At 42.4% G+C, this 11743-nt stretch overlaps 1 protein-coding gene across 1 annotated transcript in view; it reads right to left on the reverse strand.

Moving 5' to 3' along the window:
* JAM3 (junctional adhesion molecule 3) overlaps nucleotides 1-6643 on the reverse strand; it is a 94439-nt gene extending 87796 nt beyond the window's left edge. The window contains exon 1 of the mRNA XM_082273499.1: nucleotides 6575-6643. Within this exon, the coding sequence (XP_082129625.1) occupies nucleotides 6575-6620 (46 nt within the window). The 5' untranslated portion in view covers nucleotides 6621-6643. The remainder of the gene's footprint in view (nucleotides 1-6574) is intronic.
* Between the last annotated feature and the right edge of the window lie 5100 nt (nucleotides 6644-11743).

The raw sequence follows: 11743 nt of genomic DNA on the forward strand, positions 1-11743 counted from the left end.
TTAGTTCGTTTTTAGCTGAACTTCTACTAAAGGCCAAATCCCCCCCCCCCCCCCCCGGTCCATTATTGTCTATTGAGGTACAATAGACAGACAGAGGGGATTACTGTTGTATAACAGAGAGAGGAATACTGGGGTTCAATGATGGACAATGAAGGGATTGGAGTATAATAAAAGGCAAAGAAAGTATTGAGGAGATTATTGGGGTACAATGAAGGGCAGAGAGTGGTATCGGAGTATGACAGTGAGACACAAGGAATTATTGGGGTGAAATATTGGGATGTGAGGGATTATTGGGGTACAATAGAGGGGCAGAGAGTGGTATCGGAGTATGACTGTGAGACACAAGGAATTATTGGGGTGAAATATTGGGATGTGAGGGATTATTGGGGTACAATAGAGGGGCAGAGAGTGGTATCGGAGTATGACAGTGGGACACAAGGAATTATTGGGGTGAAATATTGAGATGTGGGGGATTATTGGGGTGCAATAGAGGGGCATAGCAGGGACTGGGGTACAAAAAAAATACAGTGAAGAGAATAGGGGTACAATAGAGGGGAATATTGGGGTACAACAAAGGGCAGAGAGGTTGATGGGATACAATAGAGGAAGAATTGTTAGGGTATAGTGAAAGTCAGCGGGGGATTGGGGTATGTTGTAGGATGAGGAGGGAATGGGAGTACATTAGAGGCAAGGCAGGGAATTACTGGGGTACAATGAAGAACAGAAGCGATGTATGATAGGTTGAAGAATTTTTGGGGTGAATGGACTATTGGGGTGCATTATAGGCAGAGGACAGCTTATTGGGGTTATGATGGATTTTTGGGGTGTATTATAGATGGAAGGGGAATTATTGGGGGCACTATAGGAAGAAGGGTGGTTTATTGGGGTGTAATATACTATATTATAGTCAGGGGAAGAGATTGAGGTGCATTATGGACCGGTGATGGAGTATTGGGGGCCTATTATAGATGGCGGAGATATTACTGGGGTGTATTATAGGTGGATAACTGGGAAGTCTATGGTGGAATATTAGGGGTGTATTATATTCCAGGCGGAGGAGGGTTATGGGGGTGGATTATATTACAGGTGGGGGGAAGGGACTGGGGTGTGTTATAGGAGGTGGGTGGATTACTGAGGTGAATGATGGATTATCGGGGTGTATTATAGATGGAAGAGGGATTATCGGGGTGTATTATAGATGGAAGAGGGATTATCGGGGTGTATTATAGATGGAAGAGGGATTATCGGGGTGTATTATAGATGGAAGAGGGATTATTGGGGTGTATTATAGATAGAAGAGGGATTATTGGGGTGTATCAAAGGCAGAGGATGGATTATTGGGGTGTATTATAGATGGAAGAGGGATTATTGGGGTGTATTATAGATGGAAGAGGGATTATTGGGGTGTATTATAGATGGAAGAGGGATTATTGGGGTGTATTATAGATGGAAGAGGGATTATTGGGGTGTATTATAGATGGAAGAGGGATTATTTGGGTGTATTATAGATGGAGGAGGGATTATTGGGGTGTATTATAGATGGAGGAGGGATTATTGGGGTGTATTATAGATAGAAGAGGGATTATTGGGGTGTATTATAGATGGAAGAGGGATTATTGGGGTGTATTATAGATGGAAGAGGGATTATTGGGGTGTATTATAGATGGAAGAGGGATTATTGGGGTGCAATATAGATGGAAGAGGGATTATTGGGGTGTATTATAGATGGAAGAGGGATTATTAGGGTGTATTATAGATGGAAGAGGGATTATTGGGGTGCAATATAGATGGAAGAGGGATTATTGGGGTGTATTATAGATAGAAGAGGGATTATCGGGGTGTATTATAGATGGAAGAGGGATTATTGGGGTGTATTATAGAAGAGGGATTATTGGGGTGTATTATAGAAGAGGGATTATTGGGGTGTATTATAGATAGAAGAGGGATTATTGGGGTGTATTATAGATGGAAGAGGGATTATTGGGGTGTATTATAGAAGAGGGATTATTGGGGTGTATTATAGATGGAAGAGGGATTATTGGGGTGTATTATAGATAGAAGAGGGATTATCGGGGTGTATTATAGATGGAAGAGGGATTATTGGGGTGTATTATAGAAGAGGGATTATTGGGGTGTATTATAGAAGAGGGATTATTGGGGTGTATTATAGATGGAAGAGGGATTATTGGGGTGTATTATAGATAGAAGAGGGATTATCGGGGTGTATTATAGATGGAAGAGGGATTATTGGGGTGTATTATAGATGGAAGAGGGATTATCGGGGTGTATTATAGATGGAAGAGGGATTATTGGGGTGTATTATAGATGGAAGAGGGATTATTGGGGTGTATTATAGAAGAGGGATTATTGGGGTGTATTATAGATAGAAGAGGGATTATTGGGGTGTATTATAGATGGAAGAGGGATTATTGGGGTGTATTATAGATGGAAGAGGGATTATCGGGGTGTATTATAGATGGAAGAGGGATTATTGGGGTGTATTATAGATAGAAGAGGGATTATTGGGGTGTATCAAAGGCAGAGGATGGATTATTGGGGTGTATTATAGATGGAAGAGGGATTATTGGGGTGTATTATAGATGGAAGAGGGATTATTGGGGTGTATTATAGATGGAAGAGGGATTATTGGGGTGTATTATAGATGGAAGAGGGATTATTGGGGTGTATTATAGATGGAAGAGGGATTATTTGGGTGTATTATAGATGGAGGAGGGATTATTGGGGTGTATTATAGATGGAGGAGGGATTATTGGGGTGTATTATAGATAGAAGAGGGATTATTGGGGTGTATTATAGATGGAAGAGGGATTATTGGGGTGTATTATAGATGGAAGAGGGATTATTAGGGTGTATTATAGATGGAAGAGGGATTATTGGGGTGCAATATAGATGGAAGAGGGATTATTGGGGTGTATTATAGATAGAAGAGGGATTATCGGGGTGTATTATAGATGGAAGAGGGATTATTGGGGTGTATTATAGAAGAGGGATTATTGGGGTGTATTATAGAAGAGGGATTATTGGGGTGTATTATAGATAGAAGAGGGATTATTGGGGTGTATTATAGATGGAAGAGGGATTATTGGGGTGTATTATAGAAGAGGGATTATTGGGGTGTATTATAGATGGAAGAGGGATTATTGGGGTGTATTATAGATAGAAGAGGGATTATCGGGGTGTATTATAGATGGAAGAGGGATTATTGGGGTGTATTATAGAAGAGGGATTATTGGGGTGTATTATAGAAGAGGGATTATTGGGGTGTATTATAGATGGAAGAGGGATTATTGGGGTGTATTATAGATAGAAGAGGGATTATCGGGGTGTATTATAGATGGAAGAGGGATTATTGGGGTGTATTATAGATGGAAGAGGGATTATCGGGGTGTATTATAGATGGAAGAGGGATTATTGGGGTGTATTATAGAAGAGGGATTATTGGGGTGTATTATAGATAGAAGAGGGATTATTGGGGTGTATTATAGATGGAAGAGGGATTATTGGGGTGTATTATAGATAGAAGAGGGATTATTGGGGTGTATTATACTATATCTACTTGCTGACCAGCTGCAGTACATTTACTGTGGCTGGGCAGCACCCATAGGCAGAATAACATACAGTACATGTCCATCATTTTGCCCTCGGTTAGCAGATCCCAGTACTCCGCCACCTTTGGCAGCCAGGGGATCACATGAACACCATCACAATGTCAACAAAGCTGTTATGAATTAATTAATTCACAATAACTGTGTTTCCTATGCTGTGATTGGCCAACAACTATGACATGGTACCTGGGTCAATCACAGTACCATGTGATTCGTTGTAGCCAATCACAGATCACTGGTAATCACAGCTGTTATGAATATAACCCATTCATGACAGTTGAAAACTTTGTGGTTACAATGATCTTCCAAAAACCAGGCCCCCCCCCCCCCCCCCCCGGGAGTAGTACACTGTTACTATGGTGAAAGTGTGTAAAAAACATTTTTTTAAAAATGAAAAAAAAAAAGTTTTAAAAGTTGGAAAAAAAAATATTTATTTAAATCTTTTAACTTTGTCACCAGTCAAAATCCTTGATCACTGCCGCATCATTCACACCATGACACTGGACTGCAGGATTGATCAATTTCAAAATATATAAATCATAGTTTGTAGATGCGATCGCTTTCACACAAATCAATTCTGAGTGCCGGTTCACACTTGTGCGATGCGGGAATGCTGCGAATATACAGCGTGTTCCCGCATCGCATCCGCACCCCTGGCAGTTCACACTGCCATATGCGATACGCAGGGGGTGTCAATTAAAAGTTAACGACACCCCCAGTTGAGATCGCATATCGGAGTACAATCTGCAGGTTCACACAGAATCGGATCGCACTAATGTGAACCATCATGCGATTCAATTCTGCTGCGAATAAAAAAAAGAGTCATGTGCGAGTTTGGTGCGGATGCGGTGCGAATTCAGCCATACAAAGTGTATGGCTGAAATTAGCACCGCACATGAGATCGCATGTCATTTAGGAGCAGTGCGCTCCGAGTTACATGCGATCTCCGCAATCGCACTAATGTGAACCGGGGCTTAGACACTTATTGGGATTTTTTTTTTTAATCACAGACAAGTAGCAGAATACATTTTGGCCCAAATTTTTAAATAAATTCGATTTTTTTTATTGGGATATGTTTTATGACAGGAAGTAGAAAAATAATTATATATATATATAAAAATAAAAAATTTTTTTCAAAATGTTTACTCTTTTTTAATTTATATATTAAAAAACCACAGTGGTGGTCTATTTGTGTGAAAATGTATTATTGGGGTGTATTATAGGCAGGGGATGGATTATTGTGGTGAGTAATGGATTATTGGGGTGTAGTATAGGCTAAGGATAAATTATTGGGGTGTATTCTAGGCAGGGGATGGATTATTGGGGAGCATTATAGACAGGGGGAAAATACTGGGTGTATGATGGATTATTGGAGTGAATTATAGGGTGAGGATGTATCATTGGGGTGTATTATAAGTGGAGGGTAGATTATTGGGGTGCATTATACTATATTACAGGCAATGGAGAGGATTATTGGGGTGTATTATAGACAGGGAATGGAATATTGGGGTGTATTATACCAAATGATAAGCAGGGGAAGGGATTGGGGTGTATTATAGACTGAGGATGGATCACTGGGGTGTGCAATGGATTATTGGGGTGTATTATAGATGTGTGTTGGTGGAATACTGGGGTGTATGTAATTATATTCCAGGTGTACAGTTATTGGGGTGCATTATAGGAGGATGGATTACTGGGGTGTATTATAGATGGAAGGGGGATTATTGGGGTGTATTGAATGTTCAAGGGAAAGGATGAACCATTAGGGATTAATGGGGTGTAGAATAGGTATAGAATGGATTAATAGGGTGTATGAGGGATTATTGGGGTGTATTATACTTTATTATAGGCAGGGGAAGGGATTGGGGTGCATTAAATACAGGAGGGGTTATTGGGGTGTATTATTTGTGGGGAGGGAATATTGGGGTGTATGATGGGTTATTGGGGTGTATTATAGGTGGAGGAGGGATTATTGGGGTGTATTATGGATTATTTGCATTGTGTGAGGGTTATTGGAATGTATTATAGATTATTGGGGTATAGTATGGATTATTTGGGTGTATTATTGGTTGGGGGAGCGATTATTAGGATGTGTGATGAATTATTGGGGTGTATTATGGATCAATGGGGTGTATTATCGGTGGGGGAGGGATTATTGGGGTGTATTATGGATCATTGGGGTGTATGAGGGAATATTGGGGTGTATGAGGGAATATTGGGGTGTATATTCTGGGTGGGGGAGGGATATGGGGTGTATGAGGGAATATTGGGGTGTATATTCTGGGTGGGGGAGGGATATGGGGTGTATGAGGGAATATTGGGGTGTATATTCCAGGTGGGGGAGGGATATGGGGTGCATGAGGAAATATTGGGGTGTATATTCCAGGTGGGGGAGGGATATGGGGTTTATGAGGGAATATTGGGGTGTATATTGCAGGTGGGGGAGGGATATGGGGTGTATGAGGGAATATTGGGGTGTATATTCTGGGTGGGTGAGGGATATGGGGTGTATGAGGGATATTGGGGTGTATATTCCAGGTTGGGGAGGGATATGGGGTGTATGAGGGATATTGGGGTGTATATTCCAGGTGGGGGAGGGATATGGGGTGTATGAGGGAATATTGGGGTGTATATTCCAGGTGGGGGAGGGATATGGGGTGTATGAGGGAATATTGGGGTGTATATTCCAGGTGGGGGAGGGATATGGGGTGTATGAGGGAATATTGGGGTGTATATTCCAGGTGGGGGAGGGATATGGGGTGTATGAGGAATATTGGGGTGTATATTCCAGGTGGGTGAGGGAAATGAGGGTACAATAGAACGGACAGAGGAGAACAATGGAGGGGGATGGGAGGGAAGGAGGAGACACGCAAAGCACGGCACCGGGTAGAAGGGAACATCACCCCTCAGTCACCCGGCGGTGGGAGGAGTCAGCGCCCGGTACTCACCCCGCAATAGGAGGAAAAGAAGCCCCGAAACTCTCCGCGCCGCCATCTTCTGCCCCGAGGATGTACTAAGCTCCGCCCACCACTGTCCATTGGTCTTCTATTCCCAACATCTAACGGTATTGAGGGATGAGGGCTTTTTGCTTCCCTCTGCTGGTCTCTTCCAGGTATTTCACCTCCTTCAGTTTCCTATACATAGCTATAGAAGCCTGCGATCGCCACCTGCTGGTCAATGTTTAGTGTTACAACCTTCTTTATCATTTATGCAGCCTTACTGCTTGCTGTGTGCCACCTGCTGGTCACCTTTCGGTATGACACCTTCTCGTTGCTTCTATGTAAGGCAATTCTAGAACTATTTTGTGGGTTGAACAACAAGGAGAAGAAAAGTTTTCACAGCAAGACATTTGGGGGAAAAAAACAGCATTATATTGGGGTATTTCGGCCTTGCGAGCAAAAATTTCTACAGGGAAAAACTCCAAAATTTTTCTTGTGCGGAAGCCAAATGAAAGATCTGCGTTTATTGTGTACCGTTCTCAGACAATTTATGTACGAGAAAAGTCAGAAACAAAAAAACTGCGCATGATTAGAAATAATAGACCGGAAGGATTTTCCCCTTAATGACCAGGCCATTTTTTTGCAATTCGGCGCTGCGTTACTTTAACTGACAATTGCGCGGTCGTGCGACGCTGTACCTAAATAAAATTGATGTCCTTTTTCCCCCCACAAATTGAGGTTTTTTTTGGTGATATTTGATCACCTGTGCGATTTTTATTTTTCACGCTATAAAGAAAAAAATAGCGACAATTCTGAAAAAAAATTATTTTTTTCACTTTCTGCTATATAACATTCCCCAAAAATATTAAAAAAAATCAAATTATTTTAACATTGTAGGCTAATTTGTTTTCTGCTACATATTTTTGGTAAACAAAATCGCAATAAGCGTATTTTGATTGGTTTGCGCAAAAGATATTGCATCTACAAACAATGGAAAAGATTTATGTCATTTTTATTATTTATTTATTTTTTAGTGGTAATGGCGGCGATCTGCGTTTTTTAGCGGGACTGCGACATTGCGGCGGACAGATCGGACCCCTAACTGACATTTTTTACACTTTTGGGGGGACCAGTGACATTACTACAGTAATCAGTGCTATAAATATGCACTGTTACTGTACTAATGACACTGGCAGGGAAGGGGTTAACAGTGTGGGCGATCAAGGGGTTAAATGTGACCCTAGGGGAGTGATTTTTAACTGTGGGGGGCATGGCTTGTGAAATGACCATAGAGCTCCTGTGATCCTATATAGAAGGATCACAGGAGCTCTATGATCATTCCAGGGAGAAGAATGGTCGGCTGTGTTTACAACAGCTGACTGTTCTTCTCTCTCAGCGGGGAGCGATCGCGGGGTGTCAGGCGGCAATTGGAGCCACCTGCCCCATGCATCGGAGTCTCTGCTGCCGAGTGGGGGACGGGAGCACGCTGCGCCCCGCGCGCTGGTCCCCTAGCTGCAGGCGCGCAAACCGACGTCGTTTTGTGCAGGAGGGCCGCCCTGCCGCAGTAAATCGGCGGTGGGCGGTCCGGAAGCGGTTAATTCCTTCCTCTGTCTTGAGGTTGCTGAGAAACAATGAGGAAAATCAGACGATCGTTTGGCATTTTTTTTATAGTGTGTACCCCACTGAAACAAAGAGCTATTTCTTCACAGCAACAAGAGGTAGGCATTCATAGTCTCTATAAGACTTACCAACAGAGAGCCAAGTTGAGAATCACTAGTTTGGTAAAACAGTACAGAGCACAAACTTCTGCTGGCCATACACTAGCCAATACAATTGTTTGAAAATCTGTCATTTGGACCATTCATTTGTTTTTTGTCCAGTTAATGGGCACAGATAAAAAATCAGTTTTAACTTTTCAGGGCTAAAAAAATCGAAGGAACGGTTTGAAAAATTCTGCCGAATGAATGATAAATTGAAAGGTTAATGTGTTTCTCGGCCGAACTGTCCCATAGCTCCCAAATGTCTCCAATTTCGAGGGACTGTCCCTGGTTTGGAACAAAGTCCCTCCCTCCTCCTCATTTGTCCCTCATTTTGGCCTGATCTATATAACTGTATATAAAATGGACTTTTTATCTTTCAAAAAGTGTTTCCGAGTGCTAAACCTTTCATCCAATTTCTAAATTTCTGCATTTGTAAATGTTAAAAGCCAATATAAAGCAATAATGGTTAAAAAAAAAAGCATTTGTGGGTTCAACTAATCTTTTTTTTTTTTTTGTATAATTCTTCTTTAACCTCCTGCTGACCGCCCACCGTTCTATTACTGTGGCAGGGCGGCTCGACTGCGCAAAACCCCGTAGTACGTCGTGATTGAGGTCTCGGCGGCGCGCACGCGCCGCTGGAGCTGCACTTTCGCTGTGTTTAGACACAGCGGGAGGCGGGCCACGGGAGGAGCGGTGGGGATTGCCGCCAGCCTCCTGCAATCGTCAGATACACTGACAGAAAACCCGCCTGCTTATGTAAACAAAGCAGGCGGATCTTCTGTCAGACAGGCAGGGAGAGATCAGAGGTCTCAGCTAAGCTAAACCCCCGATCTCTCTGTGTCTGTCACAGAACCTCCCCCCCCCCCCCCCCCACAGTGAGTAAGCACTTTAGGCACACATTAACTCCTTTGATCACCCTCAGTATTAACCTCTTCCCTGCCAGTGTCATCTATACAGTAACAGTGCGTAATAATTAGCCCTGATTACTGTATTAATGTCACTGGTCCCCAAAAAGGGTAAAAAATGTCAGTTAGGGGTCCGATCTGTCCGCCGCAATGTCGCAGTCCCACTAAAAAATGCTGATCGCCGTCATTACCAGTAAAAAAAATAAATAAAAAGTCCAAAAATCTATCCCGTAGTTTGTAGCCGCGATAACTTTTGCTCAAACCACTTAAAATACGCTTTTTGGGATTTTTTTTACCAAATATTTGTATCAGAATACAAATTGGCCTAAACTGATAAAAAAAATTAATTTAAAAATTTTTTTTATTGGGAATGTTTTAAAGCAGAAAGTAAAACATATGGCATTTTTTTTTTTTTCAAAATTGTCGCTTTTTTTTGTTTATAGCGCAAAATCTAAAAACCGCCGAGGTGATCAAATACCACCAAAAGAAAGTTCTATTTGTGGGAAAAAAAGGACATCAATTGTTTTTGGGTACAGCGTCGCAGTTTTTTCTTTAAAGTAACGCAGTGCTGAATCGCAATAAATGGCCTGGTCATTAAGGGGGTAAAATCTTCCAGGGCTGAAGTGGTTAAGGGGTTGTGGCAGGGGCTGTGTCCTATGCTTACATACTTTTTCTAATAGGTGTCCCTCGTTCCCATGTGAAAAAGTTGGGAGGTATGTGTTTGCACTCGGCATATGTGACAAAACGAACAGAAAAACTGAATCATTCATGTCCATTGAACGATTTAACAATCAAAATTCGGTCAATACATGATAGCAAAGTCGGTTGCTCTCACAAACGAGTGTTCATTATTCGAAAATTAGTGTTTGGGTTTTTTTCGGCTAGTGTATGGCCCGCATTACTCGTATGTTCATAATCAGCATCAGTGAAGTCCAGGGTAGCTCTGGTAACGCAGGCGAACAGCTGGAGGGGCCCTGTGATGCTCAACCTGATTCCAAGGTCAGGAACCATAGGGTCAGGAGGCCTAAAACGCGTAGACAGAGGACTTTTGGCAATAGCTAAAGTAGACTCAAATGTTGGCACATCTGTGTGTGGTCACATGCTCTAGTGGGCCCATCTGCACGACGCAATAGAGCACACCCAAACTGCCTATTTAACTACTTGAAGACCAGGCTTTTTCTGCTACTTTTTCTTTACACCTGTATTTAAGTTTAAGGGCTCTTTCACACAGTCAGCCTCCGTAGGCGGATCCGTGTTGCTCAGCGGGGATCGATCCGCAGATCCCCGCTGAGCCGGCGGATGACAGCTCCGTCTCCGCTTGCAGTGCGGAGAGGGAGGTGTCTCAGCACCCGCTGCCCTCTATGGGGGATCGGATGAGAGCGGACTGCCTGTCCGCTCTCATCCGATCCCAACCGATCCGATCCCCAGGACGGATGTAAAATAGGGTTTCCATCCGTCTGGATTTCACGGACAGGATCGGATGCGGATGGCAGCGGGTGTCAGCGGACACATCACCGCTGACATCCGCTGCTCCATAGGGCTGAATGGGGCATCCGATCAGATCCGCCTAAAAAACTGACAGGCGGATCTGATCGGACCGCCCGTGTGAAAGAGCCCTAAATCAGTATTTTTTGGCTAGAAAATTATTTATAACCCCCAAACATTATACAATTTTTTTTTTTTTTTTAGCAGAGTCCCTAGGGAATAAATAGCAATCATTGCTGTTTTTTTATGTCACACGGTATTTGCACAATGGTTTTGCAAATGCAATTTTTTGGGGAAAAAATACACTTTAACCACTTAAGGACCGGAAGGTTTTACCCCCTTAATGACCAGGCCATTATTTGCGATTCGGCACTGCGTTATTTTAAATGGCAATTGCACGGTCGTGCGACACTGTACCCAAAAAAAAATGATCTCCTTTTTTCCCCACAAATAGAGCTTTTATTTGGTGGTATTTGATGACCTGTGCAATTTTTTTTTTTATAAACAAAAAGAGTGACAATTCTGAAATAAAAACAATATTATTTAATTTCTGCTATAAAACATTGCCAATAAAAAAAAAAAAAATTAAATCTTTTTTTTTTTTTTCATCAAGTAGTCCAATTTGTATTCTGCTACATATTTTTAGTACAAAAAATCCCAATAAGTGTAAAATAATTGATTAGCACAAAAGTTATCGCGTCTACAACCTAGAGGACAGATTTATGTCATTTTAATTTACTTATTTTTTTACTAGTAATGGCAGCGATCTGCGATTTTTTGCGGGACGCCGACATTGCAGTGGACAGATCGGACCCCTAACTTACACTTTTGACACTTTTGGGGGGACCAGTGACATTACTACAGTAATCAGTGCTAAAAATATGCACTGTTACTGTACTAATGACACTGGCAGGGAAGGGGTTAACACCAGGGGCGATCAAAGGGTTAGGTGTGCTCCTAGGGAGTGCTTTCTAACTGTGTGGGAGTGCAGCTACGAGCCGATCGTCCTGTGACAGGGCTGAGAGTGT

The sequence above is a fragment of the Pelophylax lessonae genome (genome assembly GCF_965119305.1).
Source record: "Pelophylax lessonae genome assembly, chromosome: 12".
NCBI classification, from domain to species: domain Eukaryota; kingdom Metazoa; phylum Chordata; class Amphibia; order Anura; family Ranidae; genus Pelophylax; species Pelophylax lessonae.